Here is a 24,788-nt window from a genome sequence, read left to right as displayed (position 1 = left end):
ATAAAAAAATTGTCATACTATATTGCTTACAGGATAAGTAAAGAAAAATGTCTATGTACAAAGACACAATTTAAAAAAAAATATTTTCCATCTATGGTTGGTTGAATCCATAGAAACTACAGAACCTGCATTTTTGTGTGTGTGCACGCGCACAAAAAAAAAAGAGAGATTTAAGACCAAAAGATTGGAAAGCTCTATCTAGTAGTAGCCCGACAATAAAAGGAGAAAAAAAAAAAAAAAACAGGATCAGAAAATTATCATTTGGGAACCATCATAGTAATAACTGATTCAGGCAAGAATTATCAATGGATGCTAAACTTGGTAAACAGTTTATGATGAATAAGACACACACATGCTAAAGTACAATTAGAATTCATCAATAACGTCTCTCAAATGATGAAAACACACACATACATAAGTTGTAACAGAGAATAATAAACCAAAACTAAATGAGGCGTAAGTTTAACAACTGTGAAATCAGGTAATGTTTTTCTATTTTTTATATAAACTTAAAATCACTTCAAGATAAAAAAAAAACAAATAAGTGCTGAAAAATGTCCCTTCTTTCAAAACATTTTGGTGTTTCATTACAGTTGTAGTTGCTCAATTCATTTGTTGAATCAGTTAATTATATGTCTCACCCACTTTGATCTTTTCAGAAGCCTTTATCATTGAACAGAGGAAAAACTCCCTTAGTTCCAGGAATTCAGTCTCCTTCCTCCAACACCCTCTGCTCGAGAAGTTCTTCCATCTAGTGGGAGAATCACTATATTTATGGTGATGTGGCTGTACATCTTGCTATGGTGGAATAGGATTTGTCCCTCCAAAAGTCATGTTGAAATTTGATTGTCAATGTGACAGTGTTGGGAGGCGGAGACTTTAGGAGGTGATCCTGTCATTAGGGAGGATTAATGCAGTTCTCACAGGACTGGATTAGTTACTGTGAGAGTAAGTTATTTCAAAGCAAGACCATCCTGTGTTTTGTCTTGTTCTAGGTGCTTCCACTTTTTGTCACCATGTATAGCATGAAACCTTTATAAGATGCAGCAACCAGGATTTCTCCAGAATTACAAGCTAAATACACTTCCTTCCTCTATAAATCACCCAGACTCAGGTAGGTATGTTGTTATAGAAGAAAAAAAAAACACATAAAACACCCTTCAACACCCTCCTCAAAGGCCCCAGAGAAAGTACAATGTACACCAGTAACTACAGAATAACTTAACTCATAAGTAAGTTTTTTTTGTATGTCCTTCCCAGGAATGCACAAGAATAAAGGTTATAATTTTACTAGAACTTTGAAGTTTAAATGGGTTTTTGCATCCCCTTCTTAATAGATCATTCCTTGTTTCTTTTGAAATCTTTCAATATATATTATCTCCTCCCATTCCCCAGAGCATCTGGCACAATGGCAGGTATTAGGTGCTAAGAAATACTTGACTGACTGCAATGTACTCACCTGTTCCTGTACAAAAGGGAATAAGCTTCATTGTATTATGCATGTGCTAAAAAAACTATTCAACTAATATTTCAGTGAAATTAATATTTTCTCATTTTCTTTCATTATACAACCAAAGATCCAATAAGAAAAATTATAGATAAGATTATGAAACACTTAAAATTAAAAAATATTTTGTCAGATTCTATCAGTGGTATCCACATTTTTAAGCCTCAAACATTTTAAAGTAACACATCATGTACTATAAAAGGAATCAGTGGCAGACATCGTATTAAAAGCTAGAAAGGAGAGATGTTCTATAATTCAGACTATCTTACTCCCTATAATATAATGCTTCCATTTGAAAATATTAAGGCCACCAAGAGTAATTATCATCTTTTTGGGGAGGGTATAGGAATTGAGCCCAGGGACACCCAAAAACTGAAAAACTGAGCCACAACCCCAGTCTGATGCTGACTTTGAACTTGTGATCCTTCTGCCTCAGCCTCCCAAGCCACTGAGATTATAGGTATGCTATACCACACTCAGTGACATCTCTTTTTGAAAGTAAACTTAAGGTCAATAACAGCGTTTAAGATCTCAGCTTCTAGATGTAATAAATAAGACTATTTACTAAGTGACCTCAGTAAAATTATTTAATTTTATTAGGCCTTAGTTTTCTTAGCTATTAAACAGGGACATTAATGATACCTAAATCAAAGAGTTGTTGTCAGGCAAAAATACAGTAGTATTTATAAGTCAGTGGACACATGATAAGTACTGAACAAAAACTTATAATTATGGCCATGATTAAGTAAAAATGGAAAAATAAATAGAATCTAAAAGTGCATATATAGCATGATTCAATTTCATTTAAAAGGAAAAAAAACATTTACTTTTATATAAAATATGATTATAAATGTATACTTGTGTTTATGAATCTCAATGTATATTTACATGTTATATACACATCATATATATATTGGAAAGAGTGAAAGTGCATGAGCATATGAGATTCATTCAAAAAAAAAAAGATTTTAAGACCATAAACTACCAGAGTAGTCACTTAAAATCAATGAATAACAACATAGTTTTATTCTTGCATTTTACTGTATTCTTCACATTTTCTGCCCTGACAAATGGATACCTTTGCAATATCACTCTAAAAAAAATGCCATTTAAACAAACTTATACAAAAACAAAACATTTAAACATTTTAAAGTATTATGTTCAAAATTTGTTCCCATTATTTCCAGCAATTAGTAAAATATGTTATCTTTTTCATTGCTTTACATGGCCTGCTGGCTTTTCATTATAGAATAACAACAAAGCATTCAACAAAAAACAAGATTACCCTCTGCAAGCTCCACTCGGGTTGTCCGCCAGTCCCATCGTGTCCTATTCTTATTTTATATATCTCTCCAACCTTTCTTATTTCAACCTGAATGAAATACAAGGGAGTAAACAAATTGCACAGTTTTTAAAATTAAGCATGCTGTTTATTTTCTTTTCTTCATACTGAACTTCTACATTCTTTGTTTTTTTTTGTATTGCTAATAGTTGAAAAGCTCTCAGGGACCTTTTCTAGAGATGAAGTCCTCTCAAGCTATCAGTGAACTTCACAGACATAGAATATGAGATAGAAATATCCTGAAACTTGACTAAAAATATGCAGGGAAGAGTCAGATGAAAGAATAGGATAAAAAAACATGCATATGCTCGGTTCTCTGACTACCACACATTTCTCACTGGAAGCCAACACTTTCTGAATTCCAATGACAGAAAGATAGGCTCTTATTTTAAGATGGGAAAAAAGAATCAATTTTCACACACACTCACACACAAAAGCTAAATATACAGCAATTTCTACAATAAAGTCCCCGTGAGTCTAGAACTTCCTTCCACTCTGAAAATCCTCTCTTTTTGGCCTCCTAGGATAAGATATAGATGTTGTAAGTTCAAGGAAGACAAACAAACCTGCCCACAGGTTAGGGGAACTAAAGTTAGTTTTGGACATGACCCCAGAGTATTTGCTAATCCAAATAGGGCAGAGAAATAGCCATATAACTACCTCGAACTCAACTGAAATGCTGGTTGTTACACACTAAGTACTACATGGTGTTCTATGTCTCTGATCCTTCCTCTATCGAAAGGACATAATGCTTTTGCACAAAATTCTCATTTCAACTCATGAGGATTTTTTAAAACAATACTCAAGACACTGTGCAAGGTCACAGGTATGCAAAGATTAAAAAATAACAGCAGAGTTTTCTAACTTGGAGAAACACAGAACCTAGAGAAAGAGATTTATAAGCAGATATTTTCCATATAAGAAAATACATCCAGGATACTAAACCATGAGGATTAAAACCTATATTTTATCACCTTATTATTTAATGACTGAATTGATAATAACCATCATCCTTATTTCTATTACAAGGAACCATCTGATGCTACAGACTGGAGACAAATAGGCAGGTACTCCTCACGGGTTTTATTTGACTTACATCATTGCATACCTATGGTCTAGATCCCAACCCAGTTGGAACAGTCAGGGGATCCAAAAAATATCAAAACTCCCACTTCATACCCACGTTCCCTGCTTTGAGATTCTGTTTTATTTTTATTTTTTAAGTGCTCACCACCACATCCTCCTCACCCCAACCCCAAACTATATAGAAAATAAAACAGACCTGAGCCTGTGTCAGCAGCAGTTTAGGAAAAATCATGCTGGTGTTGACTGGAAGGAAGGAAAAGAGAGGTGCTAATCCTTCACGGTCCATTTCAATCCCCTCCTACTTTCTTATTCCCAGAATTGATCATAAGGACAGAACTCAAAGGCCGGCTCTTCCTACCAGAAGAAGCAGGAAGTGAGCCCTCATTTGAGACCTGGTTTATCTCTGAAAGGTAAACCAACCTTTAGATCTCCTTCTGTTGTCTCAAGAATCTCTTAGAACTTGAGTCCAGACTTCCCTGTTCTCCACATTCTAAGTGAGTACAATACAGAGGTGTCTAAGCCGTAGGGTAGCAAACGAGTAACTTCATGCAAGTCTGCTGTTACCGCAGATTGAACTACGCAGCAGTGAGAAGTGCCAGCCAGGGTGCAAGTGCTGGACAGGCCTGCTCTCTTCCTTGGGAAGAGGAAAGCTCTTCCAAGAGTCTCCCTGAACACATGAAGGAATCCAAAGACATTCAGTCATTTGTCTGGAGACACACAACTGGAAACACAATAAGTTCCAAAAGTAAAAGTGGAATTCAAGCCTCTTTGGCCAGAGGTACCACCTGTCCTCAAAAATGGTTTTATGCTTCCTTTGATAGAAAGGAAGAAAAAGAGAACGAGAGAGAAATTCAGAGGTGAAAAATGATACCAATTTAAAGGAAATCAAAGCCCACAGAAGAGAAAGAGACAGTAGCTAACTAATCCTAATTTAGGGTTGTCAGACTATCAAGAGTCCCCAGCATCAATGTCTAGTAACCCCTAACCCAGTGCTTCTCAAACTTTAATATGCACACAAAATTACCAAAAGGCTTTGCTAAAATGCAGGTTCCATCCCACTGGATTTGGGGGTCAGATTCTGCAGATCTAACCAGCTCCCAGATAATGCTGGCCTGGAGTTCATATAACTCTTGAGTGGACGCCTGATCACCAATGAAATGACAGCTTGGAGCTGGAGGAGCCTCAGCTCCCACTTCATGGTTAATGAGAGAGTCTAGGAGAGAATATATCCTAATGCCTCTGACCAGGAAGGGGAGAATTCTTGGCAACTTTTTTAATGATACTTTTCATCTGTTGGGTATTTCCCATCTACCAGCCATGTGAATAGTACATACATTCCCAAATATTCTTTAAATCTCCCAGAAAGCTTTTTGAGTGAGTATCATTACCCTCTTCTTCAACTAAAACGGAAACTCGGGATTCATGGGACAGGCTAACCATTCAAGGTTAGGAAACGAGTGAGAGGCTGATTTCAATTTGAATTTGGAAGCCACAACTACAAAGCCTCCATTCTTAACCAATTGACTACATTTCCTATATGTCAATAAATTCTTTTTAACGTTTATACATTTTCACTTTTTGTTATCAGACTTCCCTGGAATTTAGAAAGGATGGATCTTATTGCCTCCATTCTACCCATAAAGATGATGCTGGCCTGGAGAAATTAAGTGACGCATTCAAGATCACTCACAGCTAACATATGGGAAGCCAGGACTCCAACCCAGCTCACCTGATCCACATTCTGGTGTTGTAATGAGATTTCTCAAGCTTGACTGCACTTTAGAATCACCTGGGGAGCTTTTAAAAATCTCCATGCCCAGGCTGTACCCCAGAAAAAATAAACTAGAATCTCTGGAGGTGGAACCAGTCATCAGTTGTTTTTAAAACTCCCCAGGTGATTCCAATGTGCAACCCGGAGCATCTATACCATTCTAAGATTCAATGCTGGGCAAATTTTTCCAGAAAAACTTAGAAAGGATTTATCAGACCATAAATTCATACACCACAAGGTATATTATGGGGAAAAAAAAGAGACTTCTGTGGGATGGGCTTAGGAGCTAATCATAATATATGCATTCTGAGTTCTAAACAATCATCTTCAAATAATCTTTGGAAATCCATTGCATATAAGGTGCCTTGAGCCAAAGTGCTCCTTCATGACTGCAGACAACTACTTTTCTTCTACCTTAATGATGGAGAAAGTAAAATGGATAAGTTTGGGTCTGAAGATTTAGAAACCATTTGGATATTAGTTAAAAGCCAGGTACTGCAGCCCGCAAGAGCCTTGTCTAGTGGCTCTGGTTGTCCTTTCTGGTTCTCTATTATTTTCTAGCCAGCCTCAAGATGCAAAAGGAGAACTCTCCAGAGACCATTTGCTGTTTAACAATGCACCAAAGAACTAGATAGCTTGCGCCCTGCAGGGTGTGGGGTGTGAATCAGTAGAGTAGAACGTAATTGTCCTAATTGAAATTTGGCCAACACTCTGAGGAACTAAGATGGGGCAAACAGCTGTATTCAAAGCACAGTGTTCTCTGACACCAGGAAGTAAAAGAGAAATTAGAATAGGCATAGACAGAGCTTTAGAATCTGGTGCATAAAGATGCCAAGAAAATAATTTCAAACCCATACAACTCAGGTGAGCAACATCTAAAAATATATGCAAGTATAAAAAAGACGGATTTTCATTATCAGAAGAATCCAGATTGCTTATAACCTGGTTATAACTTGAGTTGAAGCTAATGGTTTATGAGGCCAGTTTCTAAACGATGACCTAAAATGAATCGTCTTTAAAGAAAAGACTTTTCTCCTGCAAGTTTCCTTGCTAATGTAAGATATGTGAGTGAAACTGTTTCCTTTGATTATTACAATAGGAATTAACATAACTAACTGATGGGGATGCTAATAGACCAAAGATTTATTTTAGATAGGACACATACACACAGTCACACTTTTCTGTATTTCAGAAATGTCATTGCAAACTTCAAAGAACAGTGTTGTTGATGATTCTGTTTACCTGAAACTCATCTTCCTGTCTCGGAAGGAAGAGCTGCTCTGGGCTGTCCTTGCTAAGACTTATTGGTCCAGTGACTCCTTCATCTCCATATACCCAGAGTGTGACATTGGCCTTTGTCCCTGTATTTCCCGTCAGCACTATCACCTTCCATTCATCTTCAGACAGAAGAGTCTCACTGCTTTGGGAATGTCTGATTTCTTCTGTATGCGGAAAAAAGGCATTAGTGGCAGATCAGATACAACATCAATTTGACAAAATCCTCTGTCACATGGGAGCCCAGGGACATCAAAATCAGGTGGGATGTGTGAGGAGGCACTGAGAGGACTCCAGGGAGTTGATTTGTGTTTGTCTCCTTACAGTAAGGTTCTGGAATTTAGACTACTAAAGTAAACTAAATTAGAACAATAAATATCTGAGGAGCCTGGTAAACTTCTGCCTGTTCTCAATGCAACGACACAGGAGTGCAAGACACTTTGCAGTTCTGTGCCCATGGATTTTCCATAAAGCAGGTTTCCTGCCTCATGGATTTTATATATAACTACTACAATATAAAGTAAAAAAAAAAAAACGTGAAATTAAAACATGTTTTCAAATGAGATATAAAAATATCAAATTGAGAACACAGAAAAATTTTCTGAAATATTTCTGAAAAGAAAATCTGATGTGGAGAGGACAAAGAAAAGGATTTGGAACTAAAGAGAATTTTCACATGTTCAAATGGTTCTTGAGATGCTCAGAACACTTGCCTATCAGAATGGGGGCTACACGGCACTAACATTTCACAGGGAAGCCTCTAATAGCTCGAAGTGCCCAAACAGCTAAGAAGTCCCAAACTAGTATGGTTGTCTTCTTCACCGTCTCGTGAGCCTGCTGACCCCCAAGGTACTCCGCACTGACCGTCAGGAATTAGTCTGTCAATGGCACCTTAGTTCTACATAGAAATATTACACACTCAAGATAATGAGATAAATTTTCCATGTTGAAGGGTTAGAAGGGTTAAAAGGTTTAATTTTATGGCCTAAAACCAGTGGAAGCCCTGGATACCACCTAGGATCTTATTAGTACAGCATCAAGATCAATGAATTTAGCAAATAACTAGTTATTTATTTCCTGCTAAGCTACAACAAAACTAACTTGAAAATAAAAAGTAATAAATGAAAAAAAATGCTCTGGAAGAACTGATGTTACTTTTTCTTTAGTCTCCTGAGTAATCTCTGTCATTAAAACAGCTGGAATTTTCTCTTCAACTGTTGTAGCAATCAACATTTATTAAGCTCCCACTATTTGCTGAGCTCTGTACTGAATGGGTTACATGCATTTTTCATTCAAATGTCACTACAAATCTATGAGGTGAGTCAAATTATGAGGTCTATTTCAAGATGAAGAGACAGAGTTTAAATAATAAAATCAAATCCCATTATAAGTAAACCGTGGAATGTTTAACTGCAAAGCCCTGTACTGAAACAAGATTGAAGGTGCTCTATAATCTAAACACAATTCACCAAGACACAGCAGCAGTGCTTGATATTATCATGACAGACTTTCTGAATCCTCACCCTAGTCCTATAAGGTACTGCCCACGGTTAAGCAGATGGACAAACCTCAGATTAAATGACTTGCCCAGAGTTTCACAGACAAAATCCTCCAAACCAAGCAAAGAAAGTGTGAGGGTGGGTGGTGGGGAGGGAGAGGAAGTGCTGGGGAGGGATATTGGTCAAATTATACTGTTATAATGTGTGCATTTCCAGGCCATTTTGGATATAATACCAAGGCTAACTGACTTGGAAGAGTCCACAAAAATTGGTTCAATAAAATTTTATAAGAAAATCTCATATTCAGGATTCAAAGATTGCTTGTGAATATCTGTTTTTCATGCCGCTTCTAATCAAACACATTTGTAATTTCTTCAGGTGCTAGACAACAGCATAACCAGATACCTACCAACAAGTCTGCAACACAGCAAGGAGTCAAGAGAATAATTAATGATCTCAGGTCAGCAGGTTGCTCTTACAGATGCTAATCATTTATTTGCTATCTTATGAGTATGTTAAATCATGTAAAAAAAAAGACCACTTTTATTCAATTCAAGAAAACATTACTTAATTCCTATTATTTACTGGGTACTGTGTTAGGTTTATTACTCTTATAATGGCACTGATTTAAGTTGGACAGATTGTTGCCCTGAGGATACACGCCATCTAGTGGAGAAAGACATAAATATTTGTATTCGGAACTTGCAAATAAATTCATAGAAAACAAAAGAAGTACTGGAGTTCAAATGCCAGAGAGAACAAGGAGTGGTAATTGTGGAGGAGTGGGCAGAATAGGCTTCTTGGGGAACCTCAGTGCTTAAAATAGAAAGATGTATCAAAATGGGGGCGGGGAGTCGGGAAGGGACTTCTAGACGGAAGGAACAGAAGCTTTTCCAGCACTGTGGGGCTTGCAGCAGCAGTGCCAATATACAGCTGAACATAACAGGAGCTATGATGTGAGATCATGAAAGGTTTGGCAGGTGGAAAGGGAGCTGACATATCTTTGTGCAGGCAACAGAGAGCAATATGCATGAAGTATTAGAAGGTTCAGTCTAATACAGGGTGAGCTGGAGCCTGAGGCAAGAATACCAGTGAAAAAAATGAATCTTGAACAGGGGACAAACACACAGAAAAGTCCTGGAATGAGGTCAAGAGGCCTTGGCTATTGTAGTTTTCTGGATGTCCACATGTGTGTATATACTTGTTTATTTGATATCATCTGCAAAAGAGTTGATGGTCTCCAGGGCTCCTTCTTCCTGTGCTAACATTTTCTTACATCATTTGCACAAATATAACACATAGTGAAGGTGTACTCGTATTACAAAATTGATGACTTCACATGGCATAATCTATAATATATAATGATGTATTAAAGGTTGGGCGGTTATCAATTAAATATGAATACCATCTAATGCCATGAGCTTTTGGAAATGAACCAAGGTCCATTAGTCTCGGACTATAAATTTCTCCATCTGCGAACCATAAAAGCAGTTGCTTTTGTTGACTAGAAGTTTAAAATACTCTAAGCTGGGGAATATTTGATTATGGTCGTGTTGGATTAGGAAAGAGACTCCTTCACGGTCTCCCTGAATAAAATCTATGGTACCTAAAAGGTATTTGGATGACTCAAAAATACCCTCCGTGTGGGTGACAGAACATTTTAATTAGGCTGCCGTCAGGTTGACTCAGAACAAAACAAAAGCGCTAAGCTACCTTTGTGGTGCTGGTCTCTTGCAGGACTGGAGGAAGAAAAATAACTCAGAAATAAATTAATTAACCGATTTTAATAGTTCCCAGGTAGATCAAAGTTGAAGTCAGCTTAAGGCTTGAATCACATCAGAACGTGGCCATAAAAAGACAAGCTCATTAACACTAAAATATAGAGCAACAATTGAAAACAAGTGTCTTTAATCATTTGATAGCACAATATCAGAAAAAAATGGTCATGGATTAACCCTAATTTCAAAATAAGTAAAGCCATCCGGAAAATAAAAGTAGTTAAAGCATTCTCCCTAGAGTTACCTTGCAAAGGAAAAATACCTATTTCTATAAAATGAACACGAATAGTCTTGAACAGTCCTGAAAATCCGTTTCTTAATTTGAGGTATAGCAGGCATATTTATACAGAGCACAGAATGAACAAAGCCGGTCGGAACAGTTAACAAAGAGAAATCAAGATCAAATAATCAAAGGTATCCCAATATGCTGGAATGCTGGATTGATACTAGGAAGATTAAAAACTTATCAGTATCAAGGGAAAAGTCTGCCTCTTGATTGAAAGCATCAGTTATATATTTTACACATAAAATATCTTAATGATGGTAATATATACAGGAATGCAATAAAGATGACCAAAAAATGTACCACAAACCAAGACAGCCTTAACTGATGTATCCACATTAAAGGAATACCACTATTCTAACTGTTTGGATTTTATACCAATAGAGGCTGCTGTTTGAAGAGTCACACTTTAAGAGAGTTTTTAAGTCTAAAAACCATATTTTTAGAGAAAGAATTAAAACAGAAGAGACTATACTAAAAAGAAACACTAAAAATCCACTTTTTAGTTTGTGTGTATGGGTATGTATATAAAGAATATACTAAAAATAAATGAGGTTATACTAAGTAAAAAAAATAAAGGTTGTTTAATAGAGGAGGACCCTGATATTTTGTAGGACAAAAGAAATTATCAGTAGGTTTTCTTCTCAACACTGAGAGGTACTTTCAAGTGATTAGGATAGCATGAGATGAATCATTTATTTCTGCAATCTTGATGTGAACTTCTCCATTGTCTTTGTCATATCAAAGGTCTCTTCATGTTCTCATTTTATCATAAATGAAAACTGACACCACCCTCACATTGTAATTTACTACAATATCAGCAGCATGAAACATAAACCTACACTTCCTCTGAATGATGAGTGGGGTTTGTGTAATATTAAAAAGGAGCTAAGACCATAACAGGAAGAGCAATCAATATCATCCATTACCTAGTAATTTCCTTTCTAGAAATTATTCTTAAAAACATGTAAAATATAGATGAGCGCCCACTGCAAGGTCTAGCAAAGTCCTAGGTGAACATGTTATGGTATATCTATACAATGGGCCATCTATAGCTATTATGTTTTTAAAAAATACTTAATATTATGAAAAATACTTATAATGTTGACTACCTTCTATTAACTGAAAAGCAGATTACAAAATTGAATACTGAACATAACCTATATGTGTATATATCTAAACACACACAAATACAAATAAATTGTAAAAGTGCTGTTTGGAAGGAGTGAGGTGGCATAATTTTAATATTTTTCTTTATACTTTAGGAGTTCCACAGTTTTCTGAATATATTTAATTTAGTGACAACTGCTTTTAAGGAATTTTTCAACTGGATAATACATTTCGTAATTTTTTTGCCCATGCTTCTCTGTGTTTTAAAGTGTTGACACCTGAAGAGGTTTAAAGAAAGACTGTGCCATCGCTGAGACTGGGACGTAGACTAGGCCTTGTCCTGCACCATGGCTGAGCTTCCACCACAGACACAGTATGGACCGGCATGCTGGCCACACTGCTCGCTCAACTGCCCATATGCAGACACAGGGCTGGAGGTAAGACCCCTGTCACCTTCCGGGGCTCAATTTTGTCATTTGCAGAAATAAGAGTTCATAGTAAAATGTATAGGATGGTTTTAGTTCAAAACATTCAATCATGAGTCTTTTCTTTCTATATTTGGCTTCAATGTGTTTAGATACAATGTTTCCAAACTTGAAATTATTCAGAAGTAATGTCTACTCTCCCCTAAATAATTTTTAAAACATGCATTTCCCAAGTGTTTGTAAATGAAGTGGTATGATGTCTGGGATTTGCTTTTATAATAACCCAGTGGGAGTGGTGTGGGATATTGTAAAGGGTCATAATTAAAACAAGATTAGTTAAATGCTGATAATTGTTGAATCCTGGGTAGAGGGTACATGGGGATGCATTACTGCATTCTCTCTACTTTTATATATCAGAAGTTTGGCACAATTGAAAAAAAATTCTCTAAAATCTTAATATTCATTTCTTATATCCCCCTATCCTAACAAAGCTAATATGATTTAATTTGGACCTAAAGAAAAACCCTGCAAATTCAATGTAATACATCTGTATGGACTACTACAAAAGCAATATTTGATGTATATATGATGTTTGAAGTTCTAAATCCTCATGCCTCTTTTATGTACATGAAAAAAGTTCCAGCTTTTTTTTTAAAAAAATAAATAAGCATTTGGACAACAGAGTACAAATTCATTTGTCTATTATCCCTAAACCCCAAAACCATACATCTTGCCCTATCCCAGAAGTGGACTAGTAAATATACTATTCAGAAACTGATAATTGATCTTAGATGTCTTTAAGAGTAAGAAAGAAGTTTTGTAAAATACTTTAATTCTTACATATTTTATATGAATGGATAATACAACCCAAACTATCTAGTATGACAGCTAAATAGCAAAACCAAGAGGAAGATATTTCTTGCAAGAAACAATTTTAACTACTGCAACTCTTAATAGAGAAAAGACTACTACTGCTAAAGGAAGCCATGATCTAATTACTCAGTAATGAATGAGAGCCTTCTAGGTAATATTCATATACAAAGACATTTTTTCCCCACCTGAAGTCATGGATGCTTATAAAAGCGATTCTTATTGGAATCAAAGATGGCAAACTTTAAGCAAATCATGAACATTCATTTTATGATGGTGTTTGTATTAGAGGAACTTTATCATCTATATTTCCAGGATTTCATGTCCTAATCTAAAGACTGTGGTTTGCCAATGATTTAAGTAGCTCATAAATAATTTAAGTTCAGATTCTCTTTTCTCAGTCTTTGGTCCAGTCTCCAACTCTGCTATATTGTCATTAACTACAATGAAGGACTTATCGTCTTTTACGTTGTATTATGAGTCAAATTTTATTTTGCGACTAGCATGCCCTGGAAATGTCCTTCATCTCAACTGTTAGTTTTTAGCCTTAGGTATCTGGTTTAATGTTTATCTGACCCACTCAGCTGTAAACTTCAAGATGGCTAAGACCAAATCTGTTTTGCCTGCCGCTGTATTTTCTTACATCTGACTTTTAGTTAAATGTGCAATGCATATTTGAAGATTAAGTGAAAGAATTATTTGAAAATGTATATGTGTATACATACATACATATATATATATATATATATACATACATATGTATATATATCATGAAGACTAGCTTTGTCAATTTTGCAAATTATTTGATGCTGTGGTTTGAATGAGAGTAATAATGTCTGCCAAAGGTCCTTATATTAGTTAAGGGCTTCATTCTTAGGGTGGCTCTATTGGTAGGTATGATGATATCTCCTTAGGTCATTGGGAGTGGATCCTTGAAGGGGACTGTAGGACTCCAGACTCTCTGTCCTCCCGTTTGAGATGTGATCACTTGCTTATCCACAACATGTACTTCCACCTTGTCTTCTGCCCCATGAGGAACAGATGCAGTCAAGGGGCAATCCTTACCAAACCTATCCCATGTCACTCTTTGGGCTCTGAATTTAGAAAATTGTGATCTAAATAAGCCTTTCTCTTTCTCATTAGTTGCCTCAAGTATTCTGTTGTAGTAGTAGTAGTACAAAGGTAACATATTTGATCTCCTTCAATCAAAAATGTATGACTTTCATTTCTTAACATTTTAACAATGATAACATTTTTTAAAATGTTTTTGCAGGAACAGACAAATTTTATAAGACATGTAGAAGGTTCTCTCTTAAGCATTTGGCAACCCATAAAAAAAGTGTCTATTCCTAGAAATTTCAACTATTTTTAACCACATCTAATTTTACTTGAGGTAGCCATCTCTAATTTAGGTACCACTGCTTCCTGACACAATATTTAATTCTTCTGTGAGAAATTTTAACTGAGCACATGTTTCTCATGCAGTGTAATTTCTCACCCTGCTACATGGATTCATGATGTAACACAGGGAGATATGGAACTAGAACTAGTCCAACGCAGCAAAAATCAAACTGGCAATTTCCCTGTGGTTGATGTTAAAATACAATAGGCTGTCAATGAGACATGTATTATCTGATCACTATCTGAAAGAAAAGAAAGCACACCCAATAACTAATTGTCAAAAAAATCACTTTTTTAAAGGTTTTCTCCCAAGATAGGTTTTAAAAAAATGGTTCGAAGACAGCAGTCCACTATTTTATTTTACCCAAGGATGACTAGATTCTAAAACATAGAATCTGCCAGAGAGCATACATTATACTTCCCAGTCAGAGGAAAGTAATACATGTAAGAGCAAGAAAAATGATCAAACAGGCAAAGATAGAAATTAGAAAATTCAAACCTCTACAGTACTTTATTCATATCTCAGTTTCTATGTCAGAAAAATGGAGATTACTTTCTATTATTGCTTATAAGACATGTATTATGAGACATGTATTATAAGACATGTATTATCTGCTTATATTTTGTTGTGAATTTGTATTTTGCTTATAAAAATATTCATGAACTATTTATTGCTAATAGTCCATTGATGTCCTAATTTAAAACCATCTTCTTTTGAAGTCATTGTTCTAAACTCAAAATTAAGACAAAAAAATAAGCACATTTTAAAATATATACATTTTTGCAATATAAAACTAAGCATAAAAAAGCTTAAGGGCAGTTCATATGGTATGCATATAATATTATATATATTATGTATACATATCATATATGTAATATGTATAATAATACATGACATTATAATTATATATATGTGTATATATAATGTATACTGTATGAACTAGGAAGTAGCAATGTCATTAAACAAACCAAAAGAGGAAGAAAATATTTGGTGCTTACTTGCAGCTGAAGAAGGTAAGAGATGCCCGGCCTCAGTTCCTGCTGGTATTACACTGTGGTTTTGTGACTCATGGATCTTTTCTTCTCCTTGGCTGGGTGTTTCAGACATCCCCATTGGGTTTTCTCTGCCAACTGAAATTAAAATTCTAAAAGATGCCATCCTTTCAAAATCACTTGTTTCTTCACAGAATGCTCACCATATGCTCAGCTAGGCAAGTTGAAGCTTTCTCATTGTTTCTATTTCAATGCCTAGTCAAATCTTCCCTCTGCATTACATAGTTACTAGAAAATGACTTGTTATTCTTACCAGCAGGCTATGCATGGATGGTATTCCTATAAAACCTATTCACTGCTTTGTAAATCCAAGCAACAGTTTAACATCACAATATGAATCAAATGACTTATTCAAGATGCTTTTTCTTAGATTCTAAGTGAGAACTCCTTTGGTAATCTGGTAGTTTGCCTTCCTCAAAAGAGGAAACTGACTAAAGTATCCTCTAAACATAATTTTATATGATCTTACCGGAATATAAAAATCAAAGAAATATACACACACCTTCAAGTGAAAAAAAATATTAGCTACTTTTCTATCCTTTATAGAGAAGCAAGTTGTTTTGGAGCCTTGCTCAAAAGTAGATCTCCAATTTAATTGAATAATGATTCAATTTTATAGTGTACACTCGAGAGTGCTATTTATGTTAGGTTTTCAGTGTTGAAATTGTTTGTGTTCCTTCTTTAAAATCAGGCATAGGATGGGCACTTACTTTTTAAGTGACAGAAATTCACACTATTAATGTCAAATTTAAGAGACCACATGAGCAAGAAAAAATTACACAAATGTCTGATTCTATAGAAGTTAAACAGCGGTTACTTCTTATACCACAACTGCAGTCAACAAATTAGATAACTCATAAGTAAGGCATGACAACCCCATAGGTATGGAATTAATGACAATCACAGGGAGTGATGCACAGAGGACTCAACACTGATGTCTGAAAAACTGCCCATGAACACATTGTTATATACATCCTTTAATTATTATAAGATAAACTTCATACAATAATAATCTTTTAAACATAAAACCCTACAAAATATTGATTTTTTTCCCATATCATTTCTTTACAATACAATGCATGGATACTAGAGATTGATGATAGTGAAAGAATGTTCAAATAGTAAAATGTAGATCAGAAATAAGTAGAAATATATTCACGGAGAGTAAATGAATAATTGTAGAGAGAGAAAAAGATTCCTAAATATAACTAAGGTTCCATTTGCCTATATACTAATAATGTCAAACTCAGAACTGATAAGGGAATATAAACTAATCTTCCAGTCACTTCCATAGACTTAGAAATAATTCAGTGCATAACACATGGCTTTTTGACATTGATGGGGTCACATCCCAGAGGGGAGACACATAAGCGATGACCTCTGATGAATGTTAGAACAGACCCATGCACAGGATGCATGGAGAATATAAAAGAGATGACTATGTGCCAGTACAGAGATTAGAAACAACACAGAAAGCTTGCACAACAGGGTCCGCCTAGGGGGAGCTGAAATGAGGATAAGCATCTCCCACTCCCTCCCCTCCCCACCGGCTTCTCAACATTCCACCTCAGTCTTTCAAAAAGGATGGTGATATCTCTTTATAGAACACAGTGGCAGGAAATTCAAAACATGGAAGATGTTTCTGGAAGTGTCACCTATCCCTCTGTGCAGAGGGCTACCCACTCTGCCTTTAGGCCAGGTGGGTCAGAAGGAGGTACAAAATTCAACTACTGAGGGGACCTCCAATAAGACTCTGAATTGGAGCTATATGCTTTCTCTGCCTACATGTTTTCTTTACCTAACTTTCACAATTTAAAAGGAATATGAAAATTTATAAACAGCAATGTAAAATGACCTTGTGATGAATATAAAAGAACTTGAATTGTCTAACCTAGAATATTATCAGGAAAAAAAGTGTGTGTGTGTGTGTGTGTGTGTGTGTGTGTGTGTGTGTATCACATACACCTGGATTTGGGTGATTATTCACTTCAGATAGTGTCTCATTATATCCAATATGTGAGTTGTATCAAAATCCACCAACTAGACAGCAGAGTGTCTCTGTTTGTTATCTGGATATGTGGATCATTTAGAAATGTCATTCGTATCCATTATTCTAGATAATAAGCCTACACTTATAAGGTCATATAAGACCTCAGTGCTGGATATTGTTGAAAGAACTTTGGATCAATATAACTTATAAATTTTTATATTTGAACCACCTTATATTTTGCTAGAATGAAACAAAAATCAATTTTCCAAACATATTTAATATGAACTTCTATAGCACTGAATCTTAAAGAAATTCTTATTTTAGCAACATCTAAACCATGTCTTCCATCCCATGTCTTTAGAAACCTGAAATTAATTACCGATAACATGATTTATAGACAGGTTTCTGTTGATATGAAATATAAATTTCATGCCATAAAACTGGGCTGGAATTAGAATAAGAGAAGGCAAATGTTGTACATAAGTTTATGTCATAATACTTGTAAAAACTAGAATATGTTCACACTTACCTCAGTGTTCTATAAAAGTAACAGTACATTGAAGTTAATGAAAATTTACAAGTTATATTGATCCAAAGTTCTTTCAACAATATCCAGCATTGAGGTCGTATTATATAAAATTATAAGTGTTGGCTTATTATCTGGAGCAATGAATATGATTAAAATTTCTAAATGATCCACATATCCAGATAACAAATGGAGAATCTCTCCATTGGCTCAGCATAATAACTGGTCATGTAGACTCAAGAGGTCAGATCTTTTTATACTTTTTTCTGTATATAAGTTTCATAGTACTGTGATTATAAATTCATGAAAGAGAATGAAGAGGTTTTGCTGCATAAGCTAGTTAGCATAGCTAAATGGTAGTGGGATAAATTACTTTTATTATAAATTCTTAATACACAATAATTAAACTAAATCCTAACTAAAATATACATGAAGAAATCAAGTCACATCGAAGTTAAGTGATTTATCCAAAGTGATTAATAGAGGTGATGAGATGGTACTTCCTGCCTTTCAGAAATCTGTCAATTCTATTTAAGATACATGAGATGCTCTTCTTTGTCTGATAATCATAATAGCAAATACTTGTATAGAATTTGCTGAGTACCAGGATTCTACTAAGCATCTTGCATGTGTTAATTCATGTGATTCTCATAGCACCACTAATTTAAGGCACTCTTTGTCCTCACTTTACAGAAGAGAGGTTCAGGACCTATGAGAACACAAGTTGGAAATAGCCAAAACCAGGGCTTGGACATTGACCAGGGCTAGAGCCCTCAGAACCTGTGTGCTGAAACTCCACCCTGCCCCCTACCCAGCTATGATTCCAAGGCTCTCACTGTTTACTGGGTAGAGCCAGTCTATTAGGGTACACTTATCCCAGGCAGGACAGGACAGCACAGTACCTCCATGTGATCCTAAACCAAGCCAGATTAAGCAATGTGTAAATGCATACACAAGGTGCAGGTACTTCCACGGAGATCAAGGAGACTCATTCAGGGTGTGTGTTTGGGGACAACAAGGTACCTTCTCCATGGGAAGGTCTCTCTCTACAGGAGTCTCTTGAAAGGCAATCTTACTGTTTTCTTCCTATTACTATCTCTACCACAGATCCCTTATTGCTCAGAGCACTTCAAAACTCCCTACTCTGCTTTCCTGAGAACTATGAGAAAAAAATATATGCTGTAAAAACAAGCTACAGAGTTAGTCTGCTCTCTCTGTGTGTGTGTGTTGAAATACAATTAAAAACTCGCAAAAATGTCAAGAGTATTCTTTTCAATTTAGAGAAGTTTCAATCTATCCTATGTAGATAGTCTAGCTAGAAAAGATTCCAAAATTAGAAAATGAGTTAGGGAATCACCCTAAAGTTTGAATAAACATTCTATCATCCATGACAAAACCCTGTAAGAGAGTTTAACACTGAGTCATCGATCTTTTTGAAAAATCTAAAGGTTATGTGCTTCTTCCCACCTCCAATGTACACTCATGCAAATTTGCATATTATTTATTTACTCAAAATGTGTTTACTCATAAGTTCAAGGCAGAAAGTTCTTACTGTAAGGCAATGTTATATTTACAGATGACAAAACAGAAGTTGAGGTGGTAAATTAGGAGCATGATGTTAGTAGATAAAAATAACACTCAGGCATGAAATCTTTGTGTATGTTATACCATGCATTTGTTCAACAAGGACACCACATACACTGACAGAGCCAGGGAGTGTGCTAAGCCCTAGAGATACCACAAGGTGAGGTGCCATTCAGTACTCAGTACTAAGTACCACATCAGAAGATGAAGGAGTAATAAAAAATTTAGAGAAGAACACACACTCCTTTGTTTTTCTGATCTGACAGAACCAGCATTTCCTAGAGAATTCAAGGTAAAAGTGAGGATAAATATCTACACAAAACAGAATTTGCAATGGTGCACCCCAATATAGCAAACATGAGCCCTGGTACAGGAACCATTCTTTGCATTTCCACTTGCTGAAGTGTTCAATGTCTAATGATTAATTAGAGTCAAAATAAATCTCTTAAAGGAGTTATGGTAGCTTATTCTGTGGGCATGCTTTTTATTATAATCCCAGACAGGAAAAATTCAAACTTGCTGTGGAGACTGAAGGGCTTGAGGTACCCACACAGATTAACACTGGGATTCTTTTCTTATGAACATGGGAATGTATTATTAAATTAATTATTTCTTGAAGAAATACTATTTTAAATCCAAATCCCATTTATTTTCCATACTCTTCTTCAAAATGCTTAGAATTCTAAGTGTTCCAATAAACGATTTCTAAAGTGAGGTCTCCTGTATTATTGTTACCCTTGCTAAAATAGAAAAACAGGAAGTTCCCTCTAATAAATAGAGCAAAAAATAAAACCACTGAGGCTTTAGCAATCAAACCAAATTAAATTATGGAGCTTGTAAAGAATAGCTTCATTATTATATTACTGGTCCCATGTTAATAAATGTGGCCTCTTATTATTTCTTGATCACATCTTGCCAAAATTATTTTTCCCTTTTGTCGCCTAATTATTGCTATCTCTTCTTTCTCAGGTTATCTTCTCTGACCTCTTCCTCATTATTTCTACTTTTTCCCTTGTGTTTTTCCAGCATGCTTGATGTCCCTTTGTAAGGAAGTATCTCTCACTACTCTTCTCCTGCTCTACCCTGTACCCTTCTGCATGCATTCAAGTCACCTGCTTTTCTCTTCTGAGCTCCAGAGGCAGATGGCAGACCCGTTTTGTTGAGTGGGAGTACCAGTGTGCCAGCCTGCGGAGCACCAGAGGGCAGGAAAACTGGTGATATAGATGGCAGCATACTAAGGTCTACTCGCCCAAGAATTTGCAAGATTTTAAATACAGTAACTAAAAGCTGAAAATGAACTGATGGAGGTAAGGGGTAAAAATAGAGCCAGATAGACTGTCTTGTTAAATCAAGCTTTATGCTTTTGTTTTAAACTACCTTATCTAGGATATCTCTCATACACACATACACATACACACACACACACACACACACACACACACAGGTATAGATGGACTCTGATAAGAAAAAGAAGCTGAATAAGAGTCAGACTGACTAAGAAAATCTAGGTTTTGATTAAACCAAAGCTCATGGGACAACATCAGGCAAAAATCAGCACACTAAACTTTGAAATAATTTAAAAACACAATAACATTACCTAATTAGCCTTTGTGTTCAAGAAAATATATTTTAAGCTTCAAATGTTTAAAAAGTTCTAAGATCTTCAACTTTTTAAAGAACCTGAGCTTAAATATGAGAGAGACCAGTTTCAAAATATTCACATTTCTGTCCTATCCTTGGACTTTTTTTCCCCCAATTTCTATTTTTAATCCAAATCCCATTTATTTTTATCTTTATGCCAACTCTTTTTTTATAACCGTGCATTAAAAATTAATAGCAATGAAGCTGAGAATTTCTAACAGCCTCAGCTTCTCTCAGTGTATATGGAAATATCCTTAAATAACAAGAGTCAAATATGCACACACAATTTAAAAAGTTATAAAGGAGCTCAACAGCAAAATACTACACCTAACATTAACTATCCCAAAATTTGAGGCAAATGGTCTTCATTATGTTTTTCTTACACTACTTGTAGGATTATTAAACAATAAATCCTAACACCAGAGAGTTTCTTAGAAAAATATGTGATGAAATTATCTACCACTGTGCACAAACCATCATCAAGCAAACCAGATTTGAAGTACTTCAGAATAAACGTACATTGGATGACTTGTGGGTAGAAACAAACATTCTCATTTTTGGTATAAATTACAGGTTTTGCCAGACCATCTGGTTGAAGTCCAACAAACAACCCTGGGCTCCTCGTAGATTCTAGGCTTATGGATGCATTTTCCAAGTTCTTCTTGATTTTAAAATGACAGTCAATATCTCCAGTGCCCTACAATAAAGGCAAAGTGATTTGATAAGTGTGAGCAAACATTAATGACAGAATTTAAAGCCACTTACTCCACAAGAATGTGATTTTGCTGAATTTTCAAATTGTCTTGATAAATCTAGAAACTTTTTGCACTAATTACATCCTGTTCCATAAGATTCAGAATCACAGATCATGTAACAGCCTGACTCAAGAACATATATCTTTGAACAAAGGGCTCCAAATCAAAGAGGTGCTTCAATTAAAGAGTGTGCTGTGTGCTGTATTTCATTTCAGAGTTGCTCACCTCTATAGGTGAGTACCAAACACTAAGATGTTAAATTACTTAATGATGGGTATGCTTTCTGAAAAAGGCATCATTAGGCCATTTCATCATTGTGCAAACATCACAGAATGCACTTATACAAATCTACCCTGAATACTTAAGCTATATTTATAGACATTTATAGACACACCTATAAACATATTTATAGGTATACACGTACACATACATATTAGTGTTATATAAGTATGCATGCATACGTGTGTATGCACACATTTATGTAACATTATCTACTGCACCTAGAGCCATGAAAAAACAAAAACAAAATGAGATTAAAAGATTAATCAAGCACAATAAAAATGATGTTATCAGGAGATGCACTAAATTTGAGATGGTGCAACAACATACAGTTTTATAGTAAACTGGTTTTTATGTAAGTATAAAATACTTTAAAAGAATGATAAAAATATAATAAGTCAATACATAAGCCAGTTACATGGTCACTTTTATTATCAAGTATTATATACTGTACATAATTGTATTGTACTATACTTTTACAACTGGCAGCACAGTTTGTTTACACCAGCATTTCCACATACATTGTCCTGCAAAATTATGACATCAGTGATATCACTAGGCAAGAGGAATTTTTCAGCTCCATTATAAGTTTATAGTATGACCATCATGCGGTGCATTATTGACTGAAACAAAATTATGTAGCCTATGCCTATACTCTGAAATTACTGAAAAAAGTGCAGTTTATCCCAAGTTCATTTGCATTTAAATATAAAACAATTTTCAGTGTTATTCTGCATTTTCCAGACTAAATTTTTATAGAGTGTAAATAAAATTCTCAAAGACTATATACCAAAACAGTCAGGAATGAAGAGTCCAAAAGTAATCTACAGAATAATGAAATCTCCCTTTTTTCAGACATTTATAATCTAATATTAGAAAATATTTAACCATTCATTTGTTGAAACTTTTCTCATATGATTTCAGAATTCTAGAAAATGAATTTTGTGAGAATGATTCAAAATTTCCAATAGCAACTATTATTTTATTTATAATAGAAAATTATATTTGTTTTTCAAGATGGTGGAATAGAGGAAGTCACTTTCCTAGCTGCTCTGTAGCATGAAACCAAGAAAACAGGCAACTTCTCAGAAAGGTGTGTGAGCAAAAACAGTGAAGGGGAACACTACTGGAAATTAAAACTGGAGATTCGAAGCAGACTGGGGACTCAGGAGGTTGGATATAATAAAATGAAGAAGAAAAAATTCCCAGTGGCACATTTCATTTATTATGAAACTGACTAACATACAAGATAAAGATAGAATTTTAAAGGCTGTGAGAGGAAAATATCAGATTACGTATGGGGGAAACCAATTCAGATATCAGCTGATTTCTCAGTCCCCCTCAAAGCTAGTAGGTCCTAGAATAACATATGCCAAACTCTGGAAAGAAAATGGATGCCAACCAAGAATCCTATATCCAGCAAAATTAAGCTTTAGATTTGAAGATGAAATAAAAACCTTCCCTGACAAACAATAGTTGAAAGAATTCACAACTAAAAAGCCTATAGAACATTTCTCAACAAAATATTTTATGAAGATGAAATGAAAAAAGAAATAAAAGTGAAATCAGCAAAAAAAATACACTAAAGGTATAGTCAATCAAAGGAGAAACAAATTCAAATTAAAAACTAGAAATAAACTCAATGACTGGGAATACAAATCATATATAAATAATAAATTGTACATTAAGGGCCTAAACTCATCAATCAAAATGCATATAATGGTGGATTTGAATAAGAAAACAAGACCCAATAATATACATCTCCAAGAGGCTCACCTCATAAGCAAAAACATCCACAGACTGAAGGTAAAAGGATGAGAAAAGAAACACATCCTTCATATAGGTCACATAAACAAGCAGGGGTTTCCATCCTCGTATCAGATAAAGAGGACTTAAAGCCAGAGTTAAGCAGAAGGGACAAAGAAGGACATTTCATACTGCTTAGGGAATTATACATCAACAAGACATAATAATCTTAAATATTTTATGCCCCAAACAATGGAGCATGTATGTACATCAAACAAACCCTTCTCAATTTGAATCTAATAGACCACAACACAACACAATAATACTGGGTGACTTTAACACACCTCCTCACTACTGGATAGATCCTCCAAACAAAAACTAAATTAAAAAAGCTATAGAACAAAAAATACAATTAATAATTTAGACTTAACAGACATATATAAAATATTTCATCTATCAATGACTGAATACACTTCCTTCTCAGCAGCACATGGATCCTTCTCAAAAATAGACCATATCTTAGGCCATAAAGCAACTCTTAGCAAATACAAAAAAAAAATAGAATAAAATAAAATAGAATCCTATCTGATCATAATGGAATTAAATTATAAATCAATGATAAAATAAAAAATAGAAGTTACTCTAATGCCTGGAGACTAAACAATATGCTACTGAATGATGAATGGGTAGCAAAAGAAATCAGGGATGAAATTAAAAAAATACCTAGAGGTAAATGACAATAGCAATACAACATATCAAAATCTCTGGAACACTATGAAGGCAGTGCTAAAAGGAAAGCTCATTGCATTGAGCTCATTCATTGGAAAAATAGAAAGTCAACAATAAATAAAATCTAACATTACATCT

At 35.0% G+C, this 24,788-nt stretch overlaps 1 protein-coding gene across 1 annotated transcript in view; it reads right to left on the bottom strand.

The window, feature by feature from the left end:
- Rp1 (RP1 axonemal microtubule associated) overlaps window positions 1–24,788 on the bottom strand; it is a 148,565-nt gene that overhangs the window by 27,117 nt on the left and 96,660 nt on the right. Inside the window, exons 15-18 of the mRNA XM_076836283.1 lie at window positions 21,661–21,838; window positions 15,347–15,478; window positions 6,949–7,148; window positions 2,793–2,879 (exon numbers count right to left, since the gene is read on the bottom strand). Coding sequence (XP_076692398.1) covers window positions 2,793–2,879; window positions 6,949–7,148; window positions 15,347–15,478; window positions 21,661–21,838 — 597 coding nt within the window. The remainder of the gene's footprint in view (window positions 1–2,792; window positions 2,880–6,948; window positions 7,149–15,346; window positions 15,479–21,660; window positions 21,839–24,788) is intronic.

Source organism: Callospermophilus lateralis, chromosome 16, assembly GCF_048772815.1.
Source record: "Callospermophilus lateralis isolate mCalLat2 chromosome 16, mCalLat2.hap1, whole genome shotgun sequence".
NCBI classification, from domain to species: domain Eukaryota; kingdom Metazoa; phylum Chordata; class Mammalia; order Rodentia; family Sciuridae; genus Callospermophilus; species Callospermophilus lateralis.
Note: the sequence above shows the minus strand (reverse complement) of the source record. Positions and strands in the feature narration are given on the sequence as shown.